The 27,915-nt window shown below is 46.0% G+C and overlaps 1 protein-coding gene across 1 annotated transcript in view; it reads left to right on the plus strand.

The window, feature by feature from the left end:
• Positions 1-1,180: 1,180 nt before the first annotated feature.
• PDE6C (phosphodiesterase 6C) overlaps positions 1,181-27,915 on the plus strand; it is a 263,370-nt gene continuing 236,635 nt past the window's right edge. The window contains exon 1 of the mRNA XM_063962080.1: positions 1,181-2,321. Coding sequence (XP_063818150.1) covers positions 1,845-2,321 — 477 coding nt within the window. The 5' untranslated portion in view covers positions 1,181-1,844. The remainder of the gene's footprint in view (positions 2,322-27,915) is intronic.

Genomic DNA, 27,915 nt, shown 5'->3' on the forward strand with positions numbered 1-27,915 from the left:
CTCTGAACGGTGCTGTAGACTCCGGCAATGTGCCGGAGTCTACTGCGCATGCACATGTCTCCGGAAACATGGCGCCCACCATGATCCGGAGACCAATTTGGCTACCGCGCATGCGCGGCAGTCATTTTGGCGGCAATTTCTGCTGCGGACGCTGCGCCCGCCGCTGGACTCCGGTTAGGTAAGTATTTAAATGGGTGCAATGTGTGCGGTGTGAGCCCCCCTGGACCCATTGCACCCATTATAGAAACGCCAATGGCTGAAGCGCTCATTCTGAGATAGCACAGGGTTGTCTGGAGGTTTGATGGTGTGAGGGTCATTCAGGAGCGGTTGCACCTGCGACCATTGCCTAAAATCGGTACTTTGTGCATGCGCAGGACTGATTCCATTCTGGGGGTGAGGAGGGGGTGGAGATGGCCTCCGTTTGTGAATATGGAAGCGTGTGCCCCCGCAGTTTTGGGGGAGGGAAGAGGACAGGAATCTCCACCCTTGGACGGATATTTCCTGGCCTCAGCGACGAGCAGCTTGCAGGTAGAATTACTACTGTAGCAGGAGGAGTCTACTTGTATTAGACGCCTCCTGCTGCAACACCATACAGAGCTATCACTGCTGCTTCCAAGAGAGCAGCAGTGATAGCACCAATGACCGCACCTGAATGACCCCCATTGTGCACCTGATGTTCCTGCTCTTGTACATAGGCAGCAACTAAAAGACGGCCACAGCGGGCGTCTTTATGAAAAAGACGGTATCTGAGTCATTAGCATATTTTTGCAAGTCTGCGTGTGAATTTGCCACTCTGCATGTACCTCTAAATCACGTCCAGGGTTAGAGGCAGTACAGAGAGTACATGCTTTGGGCAGGGGACACAAATCAGAGCAGTCAGATTAAGATTCCGTTGTGCTGTTATTCTGAATGCTGAGCTCCCTTTCCTGCAATGTAAGATTACGTTGGTGTCGCAATCGTTTTCTCTCATTTGCTTTCAGAATCATAAATATGGATTATACTGTACATTTGACAAAATGTCTTTGTTTCACTGCTAACATTATTTCATTATAACTTTGTTATAAAAGGTAAACCATGATGTTAAACTTGTGTTTATAAACCTGTTTGATATAACTTTCAAACATAATGGAGCCTTTTGTGAAACTATCCCCACTTACTGAGCACTGGCACAGCTAGGAGCAGCTTGGACATGTTGTAGAATACTAGAAGCTCCTTAATGATGCAACATCACTGCGCAGTTCTTCACACGGTGCTATCACTATCCGTGAAATGCCAGACAGCAACTAGATCCCTTTTCCTAGCTGTAAATAAATCAAAGACTTATCTAACCAAGAAGTTACCACAGTTGCTGCTTTCATTAAGCACCTTCTTTGTGTGCAGTTTCCTCCAACAGGATTTGACTCTCTAAAATGTGATTACATCTTCCATTCACAAATCAGTAAATCAGTCACTGCACCACGTGTCAGCCATGAATTAAACATTTGTTGTAGCCGCACTTTCTACTGTGGAACCTTAAGTGAGGAGCAGGGTTGTGATCTTAAAATGGATTGATCTGTCTAAAATGATTCCCTCCGGATTTACAGGCTAAAAGCACGCCAGGGGTTTAGCGTCTTGACATCTGTTTAATTAGCTGTCTTCAGAATCCTGCACTAAGAAGACACTAAGCCAGTGCCTTCTGTCAGACGTCAAGAAGGTTGGCAAGGTTTTCTAAGCTCTCAAGGATACATGGTGCGATCATTGCACATAGTCGTCAGAATGACCAATTTGTCATGACGTTTTGTTTTTGCATTTAAATGTTTATAGTGAAAACAAGCATGTGTTGCTGAGGAACAATCTCCATCAAAATGGGGGAGTTGAAGAAGGAAGACGTTGAAAAATACCTAGAAAATAACCCTCAGTTCGCAAAGGAATATTTCGACAGAAAGTTAAGGAATGAGACTGTTGGGGCCTTGTTCAACAACAAACAGTTGGACATCAAAGATGGAGTTTCGTTTCATGACCTGTCAAAGTTGGAAGAAACCGACATCTTGTTGGAGTTGGTAAGAGAGATCCAAGATGCCAGTAACATGGAGAAGACCATTCATAAGGTTCTGCAAAGGTTGGCTTTTCTCCTACAAGCCAGCTACTGTAGCTTCTTCATACAAAGGGCCAGGAACGGAATACCTGAGCTCGCCACCCGCCTCTTCAACGTCACAAAAAACTCTAAGTTCGAAGACAACCTGGTAACACCTGAAGGTGAAATAGTTTTTCCTTTGGACATTGGTATTGTGGGATGGGTGGCTCATACAAAGAAGACGTTCAATGTACCTGATGTGAAAAAGGTAGGTGATCAAAGCTGTGGAATCCATGTATACCAATGGAAAATGCCCATTTAGCAATGTTCGCATGGAGTGGTAAATGATCAGTATTCAAAAATGCAATTTATATTGATAAAACTATCACAATTTACATTCTAACTTTTTTTCAAAGCTTTATTTTTTTTATGCAAGGTTTTGTTCGTGGGGAGACGAATTTCCCTACGTACAGCAGATGCCCTGTCAGTATCACCAGGGCCACTAGACCTTGATATAAATGTCTAAATAAGTGAGTCCCAAACTTTTTTGAGTCATGGTGTCCTAGAGTTTCAGTATTTTTTTCACGTCACCCCGGGGCCAAAAGTTTCTTATTGAGAAATTAGGAAAAAAATATTAAATTTAGTAAATTATGTTTATATGGTTTAAATGTCATCCTTGGGTTCCCTTATGTGGCGAGGGACAGGATTCACTTATGTTTGTACACATATTTTATGATTGGAAGCCACCAACACTTTTGTCTATTACACTTACTGTAAATAAGTTGAATTGGTCCTGGACCACCAACTGAGGGCACCCCCACCCTGAAGAGCCCCCAGGGTGCCTAGGCACATGCATTTGAGAACCACTGGTCTAAATTGTTACTGTATACAGTTTTATGTTGTTTTTTTTGCATTTACATACTTGACAATGGCTTGACACAACATAAGATGCTTGGCGTTGTATTAACATTTGCTGTTTAGCTTTCAACAAGCTGTTGTAGTCTGTTATCCACCAAATCCTGCAAAAAGAAGGCTAAAAGATTATACTGTGTCCTTCAGTAAGATTACAGGTAGAAATGCTGATGTGTGTTAGAAAACATCTCTTGATCACAACTTTGTGGCTTATTTATCAATATTTCTAAAAAATAAAAAGTGTAGATGTCACCCATAGCAACCAATCAAAGTCTAGCTGTTATTTGCCCAGTACATTCAATCAAATAATAGCCAAAATCTGATTTCTAGGGACAACACCTCCACTTTTCCTTTTTAGAAGTTTTGATAAATATACTCAAATCTTAAATAACTTCATGACATTTCCTATGTATATTTATTAATATATTGTTATAAGTACTATGCTTTTTATATAAACCAACATATATGTTAGCTTTGGTGAATCTTAAACATACATTATTTTTTAGATACCAGGGAAACCCACCTTATGTGATCATAGATACAGTAGATGTCTACTAAAGGAAGACTGTAGTCTGCATTATTAGGGTTATTTAGGTTTGTTAGCAAACCAAAAAAGCACACTAATGGGAAAAACCATGTGCACTGCAGGTGGGGCAGATGTAACACGTGCAGAGAGAGTTAGATTTAGGTGGGTTATATTGGTAAATAACCCCCTCCCCTGCTGTTAACATTTTCTGTGCAGGTAACCCAGGTTGAATATTGCCCTTAAAATGCTGGTGAGCTTTCCCCGGTTGCACCGATGGTAGGATCCACCTTTTGGCATCATTCATGAAATAATATTTGCATGTACCATGGTACCTACACTGACATTGTACTGTCAGATCTGTCCTCCTAGAACCTCAGATCTACTAGTATGTTTGCTACACTGTCACAAAATGTTCACACTGATTAGTAAACTACCTTCCGCTGTATTCGGGGTGTTCTGAGGACAGAAATAAATGTTTCTTTAGTCTACAGTTGCTGGCAGAAAAAGATTTGTAGATCACCAGCAGTGCAAATGGGGTCATACAACAACTAACAGTGAAAGAATTAGGTCATTTACGCCTCAGAGAAGGTTTTTCATTATTGAGTACAAATCCAAAAAATTCTAGAAAAAAAACAAAAACCATAAACAGACAGCCATGGAGCTTTCCACAGATGTAACTACCGAAGTGGCTAGCAACATTTGTACGTCAATCCTAAATAATATTCCATGACTATAACACTGGTATCGTCACCTGTGCCTCATACTGACCTAGCAACCAGTCTTCCCCCAAAATATAAATTCTTTACACACTGAGGACCTGTCATTTATGGAGCAGTTTTTGTTTATGGGGGAGATGTAACAAACCTTGGAGAAAGATAAAATGCCAGCCAATCAGCTTCTGTCATTTTTCAAACACAGCATGTAAAGTGACAGAAGCTGATTGGTTAGACTTTATCTCTCTCCATGGTTTGATACAGCTGCCCCATCCATTAAAATACGAGACAGATCCTATTGGTTCATCAATGGTTCTAGGATGACCATTGCTCTGATCTACTGTAAGAACGTCTACAGAATAATCCCAGTTCACGTAATAAAACAACAATCCAGAAACGTAATCGTACCACAAACTTCATGCTCATTTATCAGTGGAATGCAGAATGGCAGTCACTGGGATGTCTTGGAGCGGGAACAAGCGGTGCTGAGCTATAGAATACCAGGTTAAGTGATAATAACGCAGTGAGTTGCTCACTTGTGGCATTTTTATTTCTTAAAGCAATGAATAAAATCTTACCAGATTGCCTGGGAAGGGAAACATATTAAGAACTGATGTGGACACTTTAGGATAACTGTTGTTTAGGAGCAGAGCGTAGAGAAATCTGAGAGTCAGCCACATTTTGCCTTTGTCTAAGTAGATGTGATTGAGCTCCCTGTATAAGGGCACATAACATAACTGCTAGGACTTCTCACTGGTCAAAAACCACTGTCTCCTCCATGTCTCTTGGCAAAAGCAGTATAGGCCTACTGTCTCTTTGAAGAGTTCCCCTGTAATAGATATTTATGAGCTGACGTCAGAGTTGAGGCAATTTACGTTGTTTGCAAATCAGCTGATGACTGCATGATCCAATTAAATTACTTATTATCGGTCTGCTCTACCCTAGTCAGATCACATGATGTAAATCTTGTGCTACAACCATCATACCCTAAGTACTAATCTGTTGAGGCTACGTTTTTCCACCTAGTTTTGGATTGGCTGAAACATTTGATGTTAGGATTGGATTACATTCCAACAAAGGCTGAACGCTAATTGCTAACCATAAAACCAGGCACCCTATGGGAAGAAAGTCATTGATGTACATTATTCCATAAATGTGTTTGACTTTGAATGTGTGTGTGTCCAACAAGAGTAATTACAGCGATTCAGAGGTGTACAAATCTCAGTTGTATCTCTACTTGCGGCGGAGTGCATGTGGCTGGATGGCAACTGGGCGCTCTCAACTAGAATTAGTGTGCCTTGGGCATGTTGTGGGCCCATAGACGGGATTGTAGGTCAGATTTGAGAATATGCAGAGATCTCTCCAACTTCATATGGAATCTTGGACCAAGCACAGGGCAGGGGCAAATGGTCACTGATGATGCTGTTGACAGCTGACTTCACGAGTGAATTAATATGGGTGGAGATCCACATTTATTTCCAAGCATGTTTAACTTGAATTTTCCCCTCTGTGCTCACTTGGAAGGGGGGGGGGGGGCATTGCTTGAGGATACGATCTGCATCATCATGTCAGTCTGAGAGGCATCACTACAATCCAGAACTTTGCCGGATATCTCGGGGGAGAGCAGACGTTATACATTACGAAAGTTGTGGAATGAATTTGACAGGACTGCGGGCCTAATTCAGATCTGATCGCAGCAACAAATTTGTTAGCTATTGGGCAAAACCATGTGCACTGCAGGTGGGGCAGATATAACATTTGCAGAGAGACTTAGATTTGGGTGGGTTATTTTGTTTCTGTGCAGGGTAAATACTGGCTGCTTTATTTTTACACTGCAATTTAGATTTCAGTTTGAACACACCACACCCAAATCTAACTCTCTCTGCACATGTCATATCTGCCCCACCTGCACTGCACATGGTTTTGCCCATTGGCTAACAAATTTGCTGTGGCGATCAGATCTGAATTAGGCCCTGTGTTATAAGTAATGTAATATCAAGTCCCTTAGTGACTGTATGACTGACAGGACAATAGATTTATAGAATATCTGACGCTCTCTTGTAAATCAAAGTCTTGACTCTAATGAAGAACGATCACAAGTGTTTAATTATATGTTTTTTCTTATATTTCTGTGTTCCTGGGTAGACTGACTGCTATGTCATGTTCCAAGTTTCTCTATTCTGTTGCATAATACATGTTACCAACTCTATGAGAAATGTCTGGCTGATAGGAAAGGTAATACCAGGACAAATTGTTTTGCTTTTTGCCAACAAACCTGAATCAGGCCCTGTGTTCCTATGCCTTGACGAGAGATAAAGTGGGCGGTGATAAAGTACCTGCCAATCAGCTCCTAACTGTCATGTTACAGGCTGTATTTGAAAACTGACAGGAGCTGGTTGGTTGGTTGGTACTTTTATATCCGTACACTATATTTCTCTCCAAGGCTTAGTACATAGACCCCACAGAGGCAGATGTATTAAGCCTGGAGAAGTGATAAAGCAGTGATAAGTACAAGGTGATAACACCCCAGCCAATCATCTCCTTACTGTCAATTTACATATTGGAGCTGATTGGCTGGTGCGTTATCACCTTGCACTTATCACTAGTTTATCACTTATCCAGGCTTAATACATCTGCCCTGTTAGATAAGTTATATGCATGGGGTCAGTTATCTGCTCCTTAATACATTGGGCATAATTCATATTTGTATGTAAACCCAGTGGTATACGTATAAATATGGTGTTTGTGTGCGGGACGTGAGTTCATCTTAGTCACCCGGAGGCAAGTTGGAATTTGGTGCCCACAGTGAATTGTCAGGGCTACAACTACACTGTGTGACAGTGATTGGTGGGTTAGTGGTTGGTTCTGCAGCATGCAGAATCAACGTTCACTGGTGGGCCCCATCTCACAGTCCAGCAGCAGCAGTGGATGCACCGTCACTTGCTGCTGCGCAGGCTGAGCGTTACCAGGCGGGAGCCATCCTGTTCCCTATTGCAGGTGTTAGCAGGACTCCTGGGAAAGAGACAACTGAATATGCAGCAACAGCAGGTGCTGCGCAGAGCTCAATTTGAAGAGCAGCGGTCACACTTGGATTCTGCTGTGAAGCACACAGGTTCTGCTGTACATGCAGGTGCCCTTCAGCTTACATAGGCTGACCGCTGCCTAAAAACATCATGAATTGTGACCGATGGTCACGGTGGTGATCCGAGGCTGGGTCCTCAGCACTGGGATCTCACAAATACAAACAGGAGGCAGGGATGGACTGTAAGTGTATGTGACCAGTGCCGGAGAGTCCCATATAAGCCAGGCGAGCTCTGTGGGGCAGACACCTGGCATCATTATAAGTCGGGACCTTGGTGGTTGAGGAAGCTGGCGGTATTACAAAGTCGGGACCTGGCCAGGGTGGCATTGGAAAGTCAGGACCTGGGGAGGGAGGTCCATGTCAGCGACTTGCTGTGGGGCCCGGCAGCTTATAGTTACATCCCTGATTCCAGTGACGACCAAACAGTACAGACAGCAACCACTTGAATGGCAATCAGATGCCATATTTTCTGTAGGCAAATAAAGCCAGCAAAGCTGAGAAGGTAATAATGTCAAATTCTGATATTAGAGAGTAATTACTCTGAAGAAGGTATCTAGGGTTGCAACCCAAAGCTGAGTGTATATTTTAAAACACCTTCCTTCCCTGTGGTCCTGCAGTCTACTGACCTCCTGTACAGGAAGTGACAGCCACCGAGAGGTGTGCAGCAAGTGCAGGTAAACTCATCGGTGTCTGATGTCAGCAGCATTGCTCCGAGACTTCACACATGGGGCGAGGCAGAGGGTGACAGGGAGTGGCAGTAGGTGATAGGGAGTTGGTAGGGACTCAGGGGATAAAGTGGTGGGGAACAGCCAATCGTCTCTGTCATTTTTGAAACACAGCCTGTGACATGGCAGTTAGGAGCTGATTGGCTGGTCCTTTATCTCCAGCAACTTTATCTCCATCCAAGGCTTAGTAAATAGACCCCTAAGTTCTGTCACCTGTAATGATAGGTGGAACTAGTTCTGCCTCCACCACAACCCTGCACAATAATTCCAACAGAAAAGCTACCCACGTCAATAGATGATGCAGGCAGTGCTAGTGTCATGCACCTCCTCTTTCCTCAGCTGCATTCGTCTCCCCTTTTTTCAGATCCTGGTGGCTCCATAGTCCTCCCCTGCCTGAGGCCCATCCCTGGTACACACACATGCTGTGCTTGTCAGTTGGTGTTCATTCCCTCCTCAGGTTCCAGCAGCTTCCTTTTCTGTTGTGGCATATGTGATGTCATGCTGTCACCACCACTGAAGTGAAGAAGAGCCATGGAGAGGAGCAGGCTTTGTGCATGCTGAAGACAAGATGAGAGGGGGCTGGAGGGTCAGAGAGATGTGGGGAAGCTGTTGGAGGGACACATGACATGGGCTACAGGAGGGACTTGGGCGGTGAGCTGCTGGAGTGACAGAGTCAGAGATGTGTATAAGGGGCGCTACTGGGGGCATTATGTATATAAGGGGCACTACTAGTGTGGGCATTATGTGTAAGGGGAACTGCTATTGTAGGCATGTGCAAGGGGCACTGCCACTCACTGTGAGCATTTTGTGTAGTGCCACTACTACTTTGGGCATTATATGTAACGGGCACTACTGCTGTGGGTATTGTGTATAAGGAGCACTACTGTGTGACATAACACGTATAAAGAGAACTATTGTGAAGTGTAATGTGAATAAGGGGCACTCCTGTGTGTCATAATATGAATAACAGGCACTACTATGTGGTGTAATATGAATAAGGTTGTGCTACTGTGTGGTGTAATTTGAACTGTGACCATGCCCCTTCCTTGTGAGACCAGCCCCTTTTTTTGCAATGCGAGCCTTCGGTGCGTACTGTCCCTTTATAATGTATGGGAGGTAGGGTAGAAATTTATAGTTTGCAGGTGACGGGAAAAATAAGTTCACCACCGTCAGGAATACTTTAATCCCTGGTTATGGTTACTACCACAGTAGGGTGACAACCATTTTATTTCCTGGATTTCATGCCCACACATGCCCCTTTCTATGCTGTATGCTGTCTACACCACATACACCTTATATGCCTCAGAGCCCCCTGATGCCACATTATGTGCCTGAAAGCCCCTACTGCACTTCCTCCCAACACTACATCACTGACCCCTATAACACACTGTATCACATCACTGCAATTCCTCCCTACACTACATCACTGCACTATGCCCCTTCCTATATGATGCCCTAAATCACCGATACCTCTGTACCCTATAACACACTGTACTATATCACTACACTACCTCCCCACACTATATCATTGCACTTTTCCCTCCCTATATGATGGCCTATATCACTACACTAATACCCCTTTCACACCGCAGCTTTAACCCGGTAAATTGCCGATTTTTCAGCCTTCCTAGACGGTTCTAGCTGCGGTGTGAAAGGGCCACCTTGAATTTACCGTTTTCAATATACTGGTATTTTGAAACGGTTAAAAAGCAGGGTCCTACCCGGTTCAGAACCGTTTCACTGTGCAGTGTGAAAGGCTCAGAAACGGTATTTCCAAGCCACAGAAGGTGATAGGCTGTCTCCATGTGTGATGTCACCAGGCAGAAGCAGGAAGCTGGAGGAAAAACACATGAGACACATGAGAGTGGGTTTAGAAGCGTTTTCTTACTGCAAATATATTATACAATGGCAACTTGGAGTGATGAAGAGGTGAGGGAGCTGCTAAGAATCAGAGGGGATGAGGAAATCTGCAGACAAATAACTGGGACAGTCAAGAATGCACTCATATATAAAAACATGGTTAAAATGCTTCAAGCTGCTGGGTTCCATCGTACGACTATCCAAATTATTAATAATTAATTAATTAATTAATAATTATTAATAATGTGTGGGCCAGAAAAGTCCATTTATAATGACAACCATTGTTTTCTATGGGTGAAACGGGTTCAGTGTGAAAGGTGCCAAAACGGTAATGAAATGGTAATATACTGGTTACAACATGCGATGTGAAGGGGGTTTAACTGCTCAGACACGTTTTAAGAACTGTTTAAAGAACCGTTTCAAAAGCAGGTTTTGCGATGTGAAAGCAGCATAACCCACCCCCTCCTAATGACATTAGAACATCCGGATGCCTCCACATGCACTTAATTTGAAGGAGGATTACTCAGACTCTTTGGTCTTTGTAGAGCCCTGGAGCAGAAGAGAGTGGCAAAGTAAATGGGAAGGAGGTGACAGGCCTGGTCCTAGGGATGAGAGGAAGAAGAACAAATAGAGGCAGGGTAGAGCAGAAGGAAGCAACGGACCTATTCCTGGAGATGGATGGCAGTACTTGAGACAAAATGGATGCCCAGTGCTGGCTAGTCATGGAGGAAGGATTAGCCACCATGTTAGAGCACTGTTTAAAGAACCGTTTCAAAAGCAGGTTTTGCGATGTGAAAGCAGCATAACCCACCCCCTCCTAATGACATTAGAACATCCGGATGCCTCCACATGCACTTAATTTGAAGGAGGATTACTCAGACTCTTTGGTCTTTGTAGAGCCCTGGAGCAGAAGAGAGTGGCAAAGTAAATGGGAAGGAGGTGACAGGCCTGGTCCTAGGGATGAGAGGAAGAAGAACAAATAGAGGCAGGGTAGAGCAGAAGGAAGCAACGGACCTATTCCTGGAGATGGATGGCAGTACTTGAGACAAAATGGATGCCCAGTGCTGGCTAGTCATGGAGGAAGGATTAGCCACCATGTTAGAGCACCAGTAGGGATAGGACAAATTGACAGTGTCTAAGGGGGACATGTACTAAGCAGTGATAAAAGTGGAGAAGTAGCATTGGCATTTCTATAATGGGTGCAGTGTGTGCGAGGCACACGGGCCCCCAGGTCCAGGGGGGCCCACCCCACACACACTGCACCCATTTGCTTAATACTTACCTCTATGAAGTCCCCCGTCGGAGCCATCCCTTTTCGGCAGGGCAATAGAGTTGAACACTAGGGGGAACAAACTCTATTGCGCCTGCTGAAAACCCCAGCAAGATGGCACGGCTGCCATTTTCTCCAGAGTTTCGCGCATGCGCAGTAGCAAAATCTTCGGGAAAATGTCTGCCGCGCCGTGTTCCCGGAGGTTTGCACATGCGCAATAGAGTCTGGTCTCAGACTCTATTGCCGCTGCCGCAGGGAAGGATGGCACCGCTGGGGGACTCCGGAAAGTTAAGTATTAAATGCTGTGCATCATTCAGAGAGGAGGGGGCCCCTGAAGCAGAAGACTGCACACGGGCCTCCTCCTCTCTTAAAACGCCTCTGAGAAGTAGCCAGTGGAGAAGTTGCCCATGGCAACCAATCAGCATTGACGTAACATTTAAAATTTGTATACTATAAAAGTATACAGAGCAGCTGATTGGTTGCCATGGGAAACTTCTCTACTGGCTCACTTTTCCACTTTTATCACTGCTTAGTAGATGACCCCCTAAGTCTTGCTGGCACCATATCACTGTCACATTTCTGGACACTGTATACTTTATATACAGTCACCCAGTGATATATGTATAATCACACAGTGACAGGATATACACAGTGTATATTATGTGTATAATCATATGATATATTATATGTATAATCACACAGTGACAGTTATATACACAGTGATCAATGGTGTATTTAGAATGAGCAAAGTGTGTGCAGGGGAGCCCACACCACACACCGTGCACACATTTTTTTCAATACTTTCCCTCCGGAGTCCTGTGTTGGAGCTGCAGCACTGCAGAAAATACTGGGAAAATGGCTCGGCAGCCATTTTCCCAGAGACCTGTACATGCGCATTAGTATAGTGCCCAGAGTTAAGAGCGCTGCTGGCTAAAGAGGAGAGAGCCCAGAAGGAGACTGCACATGGGCCTCCTCCTCTCAAAAGATTCCCTTGACAGTGATGGACATTATATACACAGGGATGGGCACTATACATGATGGGGGATATTCAGTAAGGATTGCAGGCTCTGCTAAAAAGCAGAGGGGGTTATTCAGATTGCATCGCTAATCTATGCAACCACAATAACCCTGTTCCAGGCGGCAATGAGCACGTGCAGGTCCCATCATGGGCGTGCTATAGCAGCCAATGCAATCTGATTGCATTGGCTGCAAATGCCTCTGACTGATTTACAGGCAGAGGCATTCACAGGGCGGGCGGGGGTGACAGTGCGTTGCGGTGGATATGGGGGGGAAATTGAGCACGTGCCAAAAGCAGGCTCCCCTTGAAAAGTGGGCATGGCATTGCAACTAGGTTGTGACATGAAAGGGAATGCTGTATCCATATGATGGGAAGCGGGTGATGCCTTGGCTTAGAGAGGCAGAAGGCGATGGTGAGATAGTGATGCAGGGGAGAGGCAGAGGGTGAGGCAGCGGATGATGGGGAGAGATAGTAGGAGATGGAGAGGCAGTGGGTGACATGAAGAGGCAAAGGGTGACAGTGAGAAGCAGTGGGTGACAGTGAGAGACTGAAGGTGACAGGGAGATAGTGGATGACTGAGAAGGCAGTGGTTGACAGACAGAGGCAGGTGTGACAGGTAGAGGCAGAGGTTCACAGGGAGACAGTAGATGACAGAGGCAGTGGGTGACAGGGAGAGGCAGTCGATGACAGGAAGGCAGATAGATAGTAGGTGAGAAGGAGGTAGTGGGTGACAGAGAGAGGCGGGGTGACAGAAAGATAATGAGAGACATGGAGGATGTGGGTGACAGAGAAAGGCAGAGGGTGAGAGGGAGGCAGGGGTTACAGGGAGATAGTAGGTGACATGGAGCCAGTTTGTGACAGAGAAATGAGGGGTGACAGAGATAGGGGGGGAAATGGAGGCAGGGGGTAGCAAAGAGAGGCAGGAGTGACAGATAGTCGGTGACATGGAGACAGTGGGTGACAGAGAAAGGCAGAGGGTGACAGGGATGACAGGGAGATAGTAGGTGACATGGAGGCAGTTGGTGACAGAGAAAGGAAGGGGTGACAGAGATAGTGATTGACATGGAGGCAGTGGGTGACAAAGATAGGCAGGTAGGGGTGACAGAGATGGTAGGTGACATGGAGGCAGTGGGTGACAGAGAGACAGAGATAACAGGGATATAGAAAGTGACATGGAGGCAGTGAGTGACAGAGATAGCGATTGACATGGAGGCAGAGGGTTGGGTGAGAGAGAGACAGAGGGTGACAGGGATATAGAAGGTGACATGGAGGCAGTGGGTGAAAAAGAGAGGCTGGGGTGACAGACAAAATGGCTGACATGGAGACAGTGGGTGACATGGAGGCAGGGGGTGAGATTGAGCCATGCACCATGAAGCACCCTGTGGTGCCTAGGCTACTGTACTGGATGGTGTCCTTGCTGCAGGTGATTAGGCTGCTGCCCTCCAGGTCTCAGGCAGAAGCAGGAGGTACAGACCGTGGCCAGGGGCTGTTGGGAGTTGCAAGCAGAAGTGGCTTACAGGGCTGGCTGCTGCTGCAGGAATCCTGTGCCGTCCGCCTGCCCACTCTGATCCCCAGCCTCCTGTTAGCAAAATCCACCAGTGTATATGCCCAGTGTATATAGTTGCATAGTATCTTTTCCTTGTTATTTAATTTTGGAGAAACTAGTATTTATATAGGGCCAACATATTCCGTTTTTCTTCATTATCGCCCGGGAACAAATGTCGACAAGACACAGAGGTCAGAGGCACTGCTCACAAGTCTATAATCATTTGTATATATGCTGAAAGCTTTTAAGATTCTGCATCTTTTTTCTTTAATGACCTCCTTTACCTGTCTTATGTGGGCCATACATCTGCGGGCCGATTATTTGTCTACCAATGCTGATCAGATTCAGGGATAACATCGACCATCAGTGATCCAACTTTTGTAAAATACATTGCAAACTCAGCGCTACTGTAACTAGTCTGTCTGTACTACACTCCAGGATTAGGTACAGTTGCATCCAGGGCTGCCATAAGGGATTGTGGGACCCAGGACTGACAAAATGGGAAAGGTCCCTGCAAGGGAAAGTTAGGCCGTAGAGGAGGGCGGTGCTGTGGATCAGGGGGTGGAGCTACAGTGGGCGTGGGACATCAATTTGTTCGTAAACTACAAATAGAGAAAGATAGGAGAGAAAACTGCTGTAAATTCACACTCACACAGAAACCAGAATCTATACTAAATATATAAGGAAAGTCACATATGCTACACATAGACACACATATAAACCGGATCTACATAAAATACATTGAAAAAGCCAGATCCACATAATATAATATTAAAATAGTCAGATAAACAGAAAACAAAATTTTACCTATTCAACAAATCAATCAAAATTAAAGCTACCAATCATTATTTTCAAACTATTCCTGTTTTTGGTTCTGGAGAGGGAGGGTGGCCCGGGAAGCAGTGGGGTGGCCCTTAATATACATTATTCCACATTGTAGTTCCCTTAGTACGCATTATGCCACATTGTAGTGCAGGGGCGTTTTAACAGAGGAGGAAGCCTATGTGCAGACTCCGGGTAGGCCCCGTTCTCTTCATGGTGCAGTAGACTCTGGCATTGTGACAAACTCTACTGCGAATGCGCAGGTCTCCGGAAACATGGCACCCTCCATGTTCTGGAAACTAAGGGCCCGATTCAGACCTGATCGTTGCTGTGCGTTTTCGCACAGCGGGCTATTATCGAACTACCACGCATGTGTATGCACCGCAATGCGCATGTGTGTCACCAAACAGCGACGGGATGGTGCTAAAATTTCAATTGCACAGCTGTTTGCAAGGTGCTTGACAGGAAGCAGACATTTGTGGGTGGTAACTGGCCATTTTCAGGGAGTGTCTGGAAAAACACCGGCGTTCCCAAGCGTTTTCAGGGAGGGTGTGTGATGTCAGCTCCTTCCCAGATCAGCCTGATTCCTTCGCACTGAAGGAGTAAGTATTGACTGCACACACTGCACAGAATGGGAAAAACATTCGATGGTTAGTATGATGCGAACGGTTTCGCAGCTGTCCGTTGACTGAGGGGAATTTTCGCACAGAGTACACATGCACTCACACACTTGCACAGGGCGAATTTTCACTCCCCATAGGCAGCGACTATCTGATCGCAGGACAGTGTAATTTGCAGCACAGCAATCAGGTCTGAATTAGGCCCTAAATCCTTTTTTTTTTACTGCGGCTGCAGCTCAGATGCGGGACTTAGTATAGAATAGTAATATGTCAGATGGCAGTGGGTGACAGGGAGAGGTAGAGGGTGACAGGGAGAGGTAGTGGCCGTTGGGGAGAGGAAGAGGGTGAAAGGCAGGTGGGAGGATGATGGGGAGAGTGGTAGAGGATAACAGGGAGAGGCAGAGGAAGAGGGTGACAGGTAGAGATGAGCGGGTTCGGTTTCTCTGAAACCGAACCCGCACGAACTTCATGTTTTTTTCACGGGTCCGAGCAGACTCGGATCCTCCCGCCTTGCTCGGTTAACCCGAGCGCGCCCGAACGTCATCATGACGCTGTCGGATTCTCGCGAGACTCGGATTCTATATAAGGAGCCGCGCGTCGCCGCCATTTTCACACGTGCATTGAGATTGATAGGGAGAGGACGTGGCTGGCGTCCTCTCCATTAGAAATTAGATTAGAAGAGAGAGAGAGATTGTGCAGAGTCAGACAGAGTTTACCACAGTGACCAGTGCAGTTGTTGTTAGTTAACTTTTATTTATTTTAATATATCCGTTCTCTGCTATATCCGTTCTCTGCCTGAAAAAAAACGATACACAGCAGCAGCCAGTCACACAGTGTGACTCAGTCTGTGTGCACTCAGCTCAGCCCAGTGTGCTGCACATCAATGTATAAAAGGCAAAGCTTATAATAATTGTGGGGGAGACTGGGGAGCACTGCAGGTTGTTATAGCAGGAGCCCCCAGGAGTACATAATATTATATTAATTTAAAATTAAACAGTGCACACTTTTGCTGCAGGAGTGCCACTGCCAGTGTGACTAGTGGTGACCAGTGCCTGACCACCAGTATAGTAGTATATTGTTGTATGTATTGTATACTATCTCTTTATCAACCAGTCTATATTAGCAGCAGACACAGTACAGTGCGGTAGTTCACGGCTGTGGCTACCTCTGTGTCGGCAGTCGGAACTCGGCAGGCAGTCCGTCCATCCATAATTGTATTACAATATATACCACCTAACCGTGGTATTTTTTTTTCTTTCTTTATACCGTCGTCATAGTGTCATACTAGTTGTTACGAGTATACTACTATCTCTTTATCAACCAGTGTACAGTGCGGTAGTTCACGGCTGTGGCTACCTCTGTGTCGGCAGTCGGCAGGCAGTCCGTCCATCCATAATTGTATTATTATTATAATATATACCACCTAACCGTGGTTTTTTTTTCATTCTTTATACCGTCATAGTGTCATACTAGTTGTTACGAGTACACTACTATCTCTTTATCAACCAGTGTACAGTGCGGTAGTTCACGGCTGTGGCTACCTCTGTGTCGGCAGTCGGCAGGCAGTCCGTCCATCCATAATTGTATTATTATTATAATATATACCACCTAACCGTGGTTTTTTTTTCATTCTTTATACCGTCGTCATAGTGTCATACTAGTTGTTACGAGTATACTACTATCTCTTTATCAACCAGTGTACAGTGCGGTAGTTCACGGCTGTGGCTACCTCTGTGTCGGCAGTCGGCAGGCAGTCCGTCCATCCATAATTGTATTATTATTATAATATATACCACCTAACCGTGGTTTTTTTTTCATTCTTTATACCGTCGTCATAGTGTCATACTAGTTGTTACGAGTATACTACTATCTCTTTATCAACCAGTGTACAGTGCGGTAGTTCACGGCTGTGGCTACCTCTGTGTTGGCAGTCGGCAGGCAGTCCGTCCATCCATAATTGTATTATTATTATAATATATACCACCTAACCGTGGTTTTTTTTTCATTCTTTATACCGTCGTCATAGTGTCATACTAGTTGTTACGAGTATACTACTATCTCTTTATCAACCAGTGTACAGTGCGGTAGTTCACGGCTGTGGCTACCTCTGTGTCGGCAGTCGGCAGGCAGTCCGTCCATCCATAATTGTATTATTATTATAATATATACCACCTAACCGTGGTTTTTTTTTCATTCTTTATACCGTCGTCATAGTGTCATACTAGTTGTTACGAGTATACTACTATCTCTTTATCAACCAGTGTACAGTGCGGTAGTTCACGGCTGTGGCTACCTCTGTGTCGGCAGTCGGCAGGCAGTCCGTCCATCCATAATTGTATTATTATTATAATATATACCACCTAACCGTGGTTTTTTTTTCATTCTTTATACCGTCGTCATAGTGTCATACTAGTTGTTACGAGTATACTACTATCTCTTTATCAACCAGTGTACAGTGCGGTAGTTCACGGCTGTGGCTACCTCTGTGTCGGCAGTCGGCAGGCAGTCCGTCCATCCATAATTGTATTATTATTATAATATATACCACCTAACCGTGGTTTTTTTTTCATTCTTTATACCGTCGTCATAGTGTCATACTAGTTGTTACGAGTATACTACTATCTCTTTATCAACCAGTGTACAGTGCGGTAGTTCACGGCTGTGGCTACCTCTGTGTCGGCAGTCGGCAGGCAGTCCGTCCATCCATAATTGTATTATTATTATAATATATACCACCTAACCGTGGTTTTTTTTTCATTCTTTATACCGTCGTCATAGTGTCATACTAGTTGTTACGAGTATACTACTATCTCTTTATCAACCAGTGTACAGTGCGGTAGTTCACGGCTGTGGCTACCTCTGTGTCGGCAGTCGGCAGGCAGTCCGTCCATCCATAATTGTATTATTATTATAATATATACCACCTAACCGTGGTTTTTTTTTCATTCTTTATACCGTCGTCATAGTGTCATACTAGTTGTTACGAGTATACTACTATCTCTTTATCAACCAGTGTACAGTGCGGTAGTTCACGGCTGTGGCTACCTCTGTGTCGGCAGTCGGCAGGTATCCAATACTAGTATCCAATCCATCCATCTCCATTGTTTACCTGAGGTGCCTTTTAGTTCTGCCTATAAAATATGGAGAACAAAAAAGTTGAGGTTCCAAAATTAGGGAAAGATCAAGATCCACTTCCACCTCGTGCTGAAGCTGCTGCCACTAGTCATGGCCGAGACGATGAAATGCCAGCAACGTCGTCTGCCAAGGCCGATGCCCAATGTCATAGTACAGAGCATGTCAAATCCAAAACACCAAATATCAGAAAAAAAAGGACTCCAAAACCTAAAATAAAATTGTCGGAGGAGAAGCGTAAACTTGCCAATATGCCATTTACCACACGGAGTGGCAAGGAACGGCTGAGGCCCTGGCCTATGTTCATGGCTAGTGGTTCAGCTTCACATGAGGATGGAAGCACTCAGCCTCTCGCTAGAAAACTGAAAAGACTCAAGCTGGCAAAAGCACCGCAAAGAACTGTGCGTTCTTCGAAATCCCAAATCCACAAGGAGAGTCCAATTGTGTCGGTTGCGATGCCTGACCTTCCCAACACTGGAGGTGAAGAGCATGCGCCTTCCACCATTTGCACGCCCCCTGCAAGTGCTGGAAGGAGCACCCGCAGTCCAGTTCCTGATAGTCAGATTGAAGATGTCAGTGTTGAAGTACACCAGGATGAGGAGGATATGGGTGTTGCTGGCGCTGGGGAGGAAATTGACCAGGAGGATTCTGATGGTGAGGTGGTTTGTTTAAGTCAGGCACCCGGGGAGACACCTGTTGTCCGTGGGAGGAATATGGCCGTTGACATGCCAGGTGAAAATACCAAAAAAATCAGCTCTTCGGTGTGGAGGTATTTCACCAGAAATGCGGACAACAGGTGTCAAGCCGTGTGTTCCCTTTGTCAAGCTGTAATAAGTAGGGGTAAGGACGTTAACCACCTCGGAACATCCTCCCTTATACGTCACCTGCAGCGCATTCATAATAAGTCAGTGACAAGTTCAAAAACTTTGGGTGACAGCGGAAGCAGTCCACTGACCAGTAAATCCCTTCCTCTTGTAACCAAGCTCACGCAAACCACCCCACCAACTCCCTCAGTGTCAATTTCCTCCTTCCCCAGGAATGCCAATAGTCCTGCAGGCCATGTCACTGGCAAGTCTGACGAGTCCTCTCCTGCCTGGGATTCCTCCGATGCATCCTTGCGTGTAACGCCTACTGCTGCTGGCGCTGCTGTTGTTGCCGCTGGGAGTCGATGGTCATCCCAGAGGGGAAGTCGTAAGCCCATTTGTACTACTTCCAGTAAGCAATTGACTGTTCAACAGTCCTTTGCGAGGAAGATGAAATATCACAGCAGTCATCCTACTGCAAAGCGGATAACTGAGGCCTTGGCATCCTGGGTGGTGAGAAACGTGGTTCCGGTATCCATCATTACTGCAGAGCCAACTAGAGACTTGTTGGAGGTACTGTGTCCCCGGTACCAAATACCATCTAGGTTCCATTTCTCTAGGCAGGCGATACCGAAAATGTACACAGACCTCAGAAAAAGAGTCACCAGTGTCCTAAAAAATGCAGCTGTACCCAATGTCCACTTAACCACGGACATGTGGACAAGTGGAGCAGGGCAGGGTCAGGACTATATGACTGTGACAGCCCACTGGGTAGATGTATGGACTCCCGCCGCAAGAACAGCAGCGGCGGCACCAGTAGCAGCATCTCGCAAACGCCAACTCTTTCCTAGGCAGGCTACGCTTTGTATCACCGCTTTCCAGAATACGCACACAGCTGAAAACCTCTTACGGCAACTGAGGAAGATCATCGCGGAATGGCTTACCCCAATTGGACTCTCCTGTGGATTTGTGGCATCGGACAACGCCAGCAATATTGTGTGTGCATTAAATCTGGGCCAATTCCAGCACGTCCCATGTTTTGCACATACCTTGAATTTGGTGGTGCAGAATTTTTTAAAAAACGACAGGGGCGTGCAAGAGATGCTGTCGGTGGCCAGAAGAATTGCGGGACACTTTCGGCGTACAGGCACCACGTACAGAAAACTGGAGCACCACCAAAAACTACTGAACCTGCCCTGCCATCATCTGAAGCAAGAAGTGGTAACGAGGTGGAATTCAACCCTCTATATGCTTCAGAGGTTGGAGGAGCAGCAAAAGGCCATTCAAGCCTATACAATTGAGCACGATATAGTAGGTGGAATGCACCTGTCTCAAGTGCAGTGGAGAATGATTTCAACGTTGTGCAAGGTTCTGATGCCCTTTGAACTTGCCACACGTGAAGTCAGTTCAGACACTGCCAGCCTGAGTCAGGTCATTCCCCTCATCAGGCTTTTGCAGAAGAAGCTGGAGGCATTGAAGAAGGAGCTAACACGGAGCGATTCCGCTAGGCATGTGGGACTTGTGGATGCAGCCCTTAATTCGCTTAACAAGGATTCACGGGTGGTCAATCTGTTGAAATCAGAGCACTACATTTTGGCCACCGTGCTCGATCCTAGATTTAAAGCCTACCTTGGATCTCTCTTTCCGGCAGACACAGGTCTGCTGGGGTTGAAAGACCTGCTGGTGACAAAATTGTCAAGTCAAGCGGAACGCGACCTGTCAACATCTCCTCCTTCACATTCTCCCGCAACTGGGGGTGCGAGGAAAAGGCTCAGAATTCCGAGCCCACCCGCTGGCGGTGATGCAGGGCAGTCTGGAGCGACTGCTGATGCTGACATCTGGTCCGGACTGAAGGACCTGACAACGATTACGGACATGTCGTCTACTGTCACTGCATATGATTCTCTCAACATTGATAGAATGGTGGAGGATTATATGAGTGACCGCATCCAAGTAGGCACGTCACACAGTCCGTACTTATACTGGCAGGAAAAAGAGGCAATTTGGAGGCCCTTGCACAAACTGGCTTTATTCTACCTAAGTTGCCCTCCCACAAGTGTGTACTCCGAAAGAGTGTTTAGTGCCGCCGCTCACCTTGTCAGCAATCGGCGTACGAGGTTACATCCAGAAAATGTGGAGAAGATGATGTTCATTAAAATGAATTATAATCAATTCCTCCGCGGAGACATTGACCAGCAGCAATTGCCTCCACAAAGTACACAGGGAGCTGAGATGGTGGATTCCAGTGGGGACGAATTGATAATCTGTGAGGAGGGGGATGTACACGGTGATATATCGGAGGGTGAAGATGAGGTGGACATCTTGCCTCTGTAGAGCCAGTTTGTGCAAGGAGAGATTAATTGCTTCTTTTTTGGGGGGGGTCCAAACCAACCCGTCATATCAGTCACAGTCGTGTGGCAGACCCTGTCACTGAAATGATGGGTTGGTTAAAGTGTGCATGTCCTGTTTTGTTTATACAACATAAGGGTGGGTGGGAGGGCCCAAGGATAATTCCATCTTGCACCTCTTTTTTCTTTTCTTTTTCTTTGCATCATGTGCTGATTGGGGAGGGTTTTTTGGAAGGGACATCCTGCGTGACACTGCAGTGCCACTCCTAGATGGGCCCGGTGTTTGTGTCGGCCACTAGGGTCGCTAATCTTACTCACACAGCTACCTCATTGCGCCTCTTTTTTTCTTTGCGTCATGTGCTGTTTGGGGAGGGTTTTTTGGAAGGGACATCCTGCGTGACACTGCAGTGCCACTCCTAGATGTGCCCGGTGTTTGTGTCGGCCACTAGGGTCGCTAATCTTACTCACACAGTCAGCTACCTCATTGCGCCTCTTTTTTTCTTTGCGTCATGTGCTGTTTGGGGAGGGTTTTTTGGAAGGGCCATCCTGCGTGACACTGCAGTGCCACTCCTAGATGGGCCCGGTGTTTGTGTCGGCCACTAGGGTCGCTTATCTTTCTCACACAGTCAGCTACCTCATTGCGCCTCTTTTTTTCTTTGCGTCATGTGCTGTTTGGGGAGGGTTTTTTGGAAGGGACATCCTGCGTGACACTGCAGTGCCACTCCTAGATGGGCCCGGTGTTTGTGTCGGCCACTAGGGTCGCTAATCTTACTCACACAGCTACCTCATTGCGCCTCTTTTTTTCTTTGCGTCATGTGCTGTTTGGGGAGGGTTTTTTGGAAGGGACATCCTGCGTGACACTGCAGTGCCACTCCTAGATGGGCCCGGTGTTTGTGTCGGCCACTAGGGTCGCTTATCTTACTCACACAGCGACCTCGGTGCAAATTTTAGGACTAAAAATAATATTGTGAGGTGTGATGTGTTCAGAATAGGCTGAAAATGAGTGTAAATTATGTTTTTTGAGGTTAATAATACTTTGGGATCAAAATTACCCCCAAATTCTATGATTTAAGCTGTTTTTTAGGGTTTTTTGAAAAAAACACCCGAATCCAAAACACACCCGAATCCGACAAAAATAATTCGGTGAGGTTTTGCCAAAACGCGTTCGAACCCAAAACACGGCCGCGGAACCGAACCCAAAACCAAAACACAAAACCCGAAAAATTTCAGGCGCTCATCTCTAGTGACAGGTAGAAAATGATGGTGAGAGGAAGAGGGTCATAGGGAGAGAGGGGTGAAGGGGAGATGGTGAGAGAGAGAGAGGCAGAGGGTGACAGAGAGAGGTAGAGGGTGACAGAGAGAGGCAGAGGGCACCGGGAAGAGGAAGAGGGAGATGGGGAGAGAAAGAGGGAGATGGAGAGAGAAAGAGGGAGATGGAGAGAGAAAGAGGAAGATGGGGACAGTGAAAGGGAGACAGAGGTGGGATGATAGGGAGACATAGGATGATGGGGAGAGGGTGACGGGGAGAGACAGGGGGCGACAGGGAGAGGAAGAGGGCGACTAGGAGTGAGTGAAAAGGAGAGGCAGAAAGTGATTGGGCGAGGCAGGAGGTGAAGGGGACTGGGTGAAAAGGATAGGCAGAAGGTGGTGGGCAAAGGCAGAGGGTGACAACGAGAGGCAGAAGCTCACAAGGAAAGGGTGACGGGGAGAGGAAAAGGGTAATGGGGAGAGGCAGAGGATGACTGGGAGTGGGTGATAGGGAGACATAGAAAGGGAGAGGCTGAGGGTGACAGGAAGACAGTGACAAATATAGCAAATATAGCACTAATTACAATTTAGGACTTACGTGGGCGCACAGTAGATCTGCAGTGTGACCTCAGATCCCCATCAATGGTTGCAAGCTGCAGAACTTCCTCAGAGAGCAGGCAGGCAGTCACTGGCAGACAGAAGTAAGAAGTGCAGGGAACTCTGGGAAAGATGAGAGGAGGGAGTAAAAGTGGTGGGCTGGGGTCCTTACTCCTCTCCTCCAGGCAGACCTTCTCCTTTACTCTCTGGCCTGGATACCAGCTGTCAGCTATCTGGCGCTATCTACAACATGGCCACCAGGGCCACCATTCTGTCCGGCAGTCCTCCACCCAAAGTTTGTGGATCTATACTGAACAAAAAACGATTTTTATCAATTACTATTGATTTATTTTAAATTGATTTTTAACACTGAATCCGAACCAAAACACTTGAGGGAGGTTTTGGCAAAAATAAAGCACAGTGATGAATAAGAACCAAAACCAAAACACGGGGTCCGAGCACATCTCTAATAAATACTAGTTTAGCATGTTTTCTAGCACAGAAGCTTTTATGTATGTCCCACATTCCGGAATGGAGGCATTATGTGTATACCAATGGCATATTGTACTGTGTAAACCGGTACAATATGGCATTTTTCCAGTGAGCTGCATGTTACCATATGTAATAGAACATGAATTACCTCAAAGTCACCAGATATCGTCCAGAATGAAAGATGCCTGGCCGAAAAGTCACTGTCCTTACACATGTTATAGGTTGCAACTTTACAGCTCATTGGAAATGAGCCCCAGAAAAACAATTAAGGTGCCTCTAGTTGACACGAGAGCTGCAAATGTACGTGGCACTGTTTATTTAGTAAATATAATTATATATATATATTAGAGATGTGCGGCTGGCACTTTACGTGTTTTGGTTTTGGTTCTAATTCCATTTTCGTGTTTTGGTTTTGACAAAACCACCCTTTCGTGTTTTGGTTTTGGTTTGGGATCTTAATGATTTTTGGGGAAAAACACATAAAAACAGCTAAAATCACAGAATTTGGGGGTAATTTTGCTCCTACAGTATTATTAACCTCAATAACAATCATTTCCACTCATTTCCAGTCTATTCTGAACACCTCACACCTCACAATATTGTTTTTAGGCCTAAAAGTTGCACCGAGGTGGCTGTATGACTAAGCTAAGCGACACAAGTGTGCGGCACAAACACCTGGCCCATCTAGGAGTTGCACTGCAGTTGCAGACAAGATGGCTCTATTCAAAAACTAGTCCCCAAACAGCACATGATGCAAAGAAGAAAAAGAGGTGCAATGAGGTAGCTGGATGGCCAAGCTAAGCGACACAAGTGTGCGGCACAAACACCTGGCCCATCTAGGAGTGGCCCTGCAGTTACAGACAGGATGGCACAAAAAAAACTAGTCCCCTAACAGCACATGATGCAAAGAAGAAAAAGAGGTGCAATGAGGTAGCTGGATGGCCAAGCTAAGCGACACAAGTGTGCGGCACAAACACCTGGCACATCTAGGAGTCGCACTGCAGTTACAGACAGGATGGCACTTAAAAAACTAGTCCCCAAACAGCACATGATGGAAAGAAGAAAAAGAGTTGCAAGATGGAATTGTCCTTGGGCCCTCCCACCCACCCTTATGTTGTATAAACAGGACATGCACACTTTAACAAACCAATCATTTCAGCGACAGGGTCTGCCACACGACTGTGGCTGAAATTATTGGTTTGTTTGGTCCCCCACCAAAAAAGAAGCAATCAATCTCTCCTTGCACAAACTGGCTCTACAGAGGCAAGATGTCCACCTCATCATCATCCTCCGATTACTCACCCCTTTCACCGTGTACATCCTCCTCACTGAGTATTAATTCGTCCCCACTGGAATCCACCATCACAGGATCCTGTCTACTTTCTGGAGGCAATTGCTGGTAAAGGTATTCCCGGAAGACTTTATAAGTAATTTTGATGAACATCATCTTCTACACATTTTGTGGAAGTAACCTCCTACGCCGATCGCTGACAAGGTTGCCGGCTGCACTAAACACTCTTTCGGAGTACACACTGGAGGGGGGGGGCAACTTAGGTAAAATAAAGCCAGTTTGTGCAAGGGCCTCCAAATTGCCTCTTTTTCCTGCCAGTATACGTACGGACTGTCTGACATGCCTACTTGGATGCTGTCACTCATATAATCCTCCACCATTCTTTCAATGGTGACAGAATCATATGCAGTGACAGTAGATGACATGTCAGCTTTCACTCCTGACTTCCCTGCATCGCCGCCAGCGGGTGGGCTAGGAAATGTTATCCTGTTCCTTGCAGCCCCAGTGGCGGGAGAAATTGAAGGAGGAGATGTTGACGGGTCACGTTCCGCTTAAGTTGACAATTTACTAACCAGCAGGTCTTTGCACCTCTGCAGACTTGTGTCTGCCGGAAAGAGAGATACAACGTAGGCTTTAAACCTAAGATCGAGCACGGTGGCCAAAATGTAGTGCTCTGATTTCAACAGATTGACCACCCTTGAATCCTGGCAAAGCGAATGAAGGGCTTCATCCACAAGTCCCACATACTTTGCGGATTCGTTCTGTCTTAGCTCCTCCTTCAATTTATCCAGCTGCTTCTGCAAAAGCCTGATGAGGGGAATGACCTGACTCAAGCTGGCAGTGTCTGAACTAACTTCACGTGTGGCAAATTTGAATGGTTGGAGAACCTTGCACAACGTTGAAATCATTTTCCACTGTGCTTGAGTAAGGTGCATTACCCCTCCTTTGCCTATATCATAGGTGGATGTATAGGCTTGAATGGCCTTTTGCTGCTCCTCCATCCTCTGAAGCATATAGAGTGTTGAATTCCACCCCTTACCACCTCTTGCTTCAGTTGATGGCGGGGCAGGTTCAGGAGTGTTTGCTGGCGCTCCAGTCTTCGGCACGCAGTGGCAGAATGCCAAAAGTGGCCCACAATTTTTCGGGCCACCGACAGCATCTCCTGCACCCCCCTCTCATTTTTCAAAATATTCTGCACCACCAAATTAATTGTATGTGCAAAACATGGGACGTGCTGGAATTTGCCCAGTTGTAATGCACGCACAATATTGGTGGTGGTGTCTGATATCACAAATCCCCAGGAGAGTCCAATTGGGGTAAGACATTCTACGATGATGTTCCTGCCTAGGAATGAGTTGGCGTTTGCAAGATGCTGCTACTGGTGCCACTGCGGGAGGCCATACATCTACCCAGTGGGCTGTCAGTCATATGGTCCTTAGTCTGCCCTGTTCCACTTGTCCACATGTCCGTGGTTAAGAGGACACTGGATACAACCGCATTTTTTAGGACACTGGTGACTCTTTTTCTGACGTCTGTGTACATTCTCGGTATCGCCTGCCTAGAGAAGTGGAACCTAGCTGGGATTTGATACCGACGACACAGTACCTCAAACAAATCTTTAAGTGACTCTGAACTAATGGTGGATACTGGACGCACCTCTAACACCAACATAGCTGTCAAGGCCTCAGTTATCTGCTTTGCAAAAGGATGACTGCTGTCATATTTCATCTTCCTCACAAGGACAGTTGGACAGTCAATTGCTTACTGGAAGTAGTACAAGTGGTCTTCCGACTTCCCCTCTGGGATGACGATCGACTCCCAGCAGCAACAACAGCAGCAGCAGCAACAGCAGGCGTACCACTCAAGGATCCTACGGAAGAATCCCGGTTAGGAGAGGACTCCTCAGTCTTGACAGTGACATGGCCTGCAGGACTACGGATGTTCCTGACTGAGGAAGTTGACATTGAGGGAGTTGGTGGTGTGGCTTGTATGAGCTTGGGTACAGGAGGAAGAAGGGATTTAGGTGTCAGTGGACTGCTTACACTCTTACCCAAAGTTTCTGAACTTGACAGTGACTTCTGATGAATGCGCAGCAGGTAACGTATAAGGGAGGATGTTCCTAGGTGGTTAACATCCTTACCCCTACTTATTACAGATTGACAGAGGCAACAGATGGCTTGACACCTGTTGTCCGGATTTGAGGAGAAATAATTCCACACCTAAGAGGTAGCTTTTTTGGTAGTTTTCCCAGGCATCACAATGGGCTTCTTCATCCCAAGGACAACAGGTGTCTCCCCCAGTGTCTGACTTAAACAAACCACATCACCATCAGAATCCTCATCGTCAACTTCCTCCTCAGCGCCAGCAACACCCATATCCTCATCCTGGTGATAAAGCTAAATATTTACCTTTTAACATAAGCTATATACTTATTATAGACAATGTACGCAATAGTCGCACGAGGTGCCGTAATGGTACGCACTTAGCGTAGCAGACGCTAGGCCGTGGTCGAGACGCACGAGCGGCACGTTCGCTCACGGCTTACGCTTAGTATCGAGCACGCTATAGGCGGCCCGAGTACCGTAATGCTACGCTATTGGCTTAGCGGATGCTGTACCGCGAGAGTGGGATACGAGCGGCGCTGACGCTCACTGAATTACACACAGAAAACCTTATTAACAACACACTGAAAGGGTATGCTTATGCTGTAAGCCTTAGTACTGTAATATTACCACAATGTAACGCTGAATAACCTGGATGATATGAAAGCTGTTGGAGCGATTAAGACGCTCAGAAACCCTATATAATAACTAGTAAAACACACACTACTTGCTAAGGTTCCAACACCTTTATAGAC

This window comes from Pseudophryne corroboree, chromosome 3 (genome assembly GCF_028390025.1).
Source record: "Pseudophryne corroboree isolate aPseCor3 chromosome 3, aPseCor3.hap2, whole genome shotgun sequence".
In the NCBI taxonomy this organism is placed as follows: Eukaryota; Metazoa; Chordata; class Amphibia; order Anura; family Myobatrachidae; genus Pseudophryne; species Pseudophryne corroboree.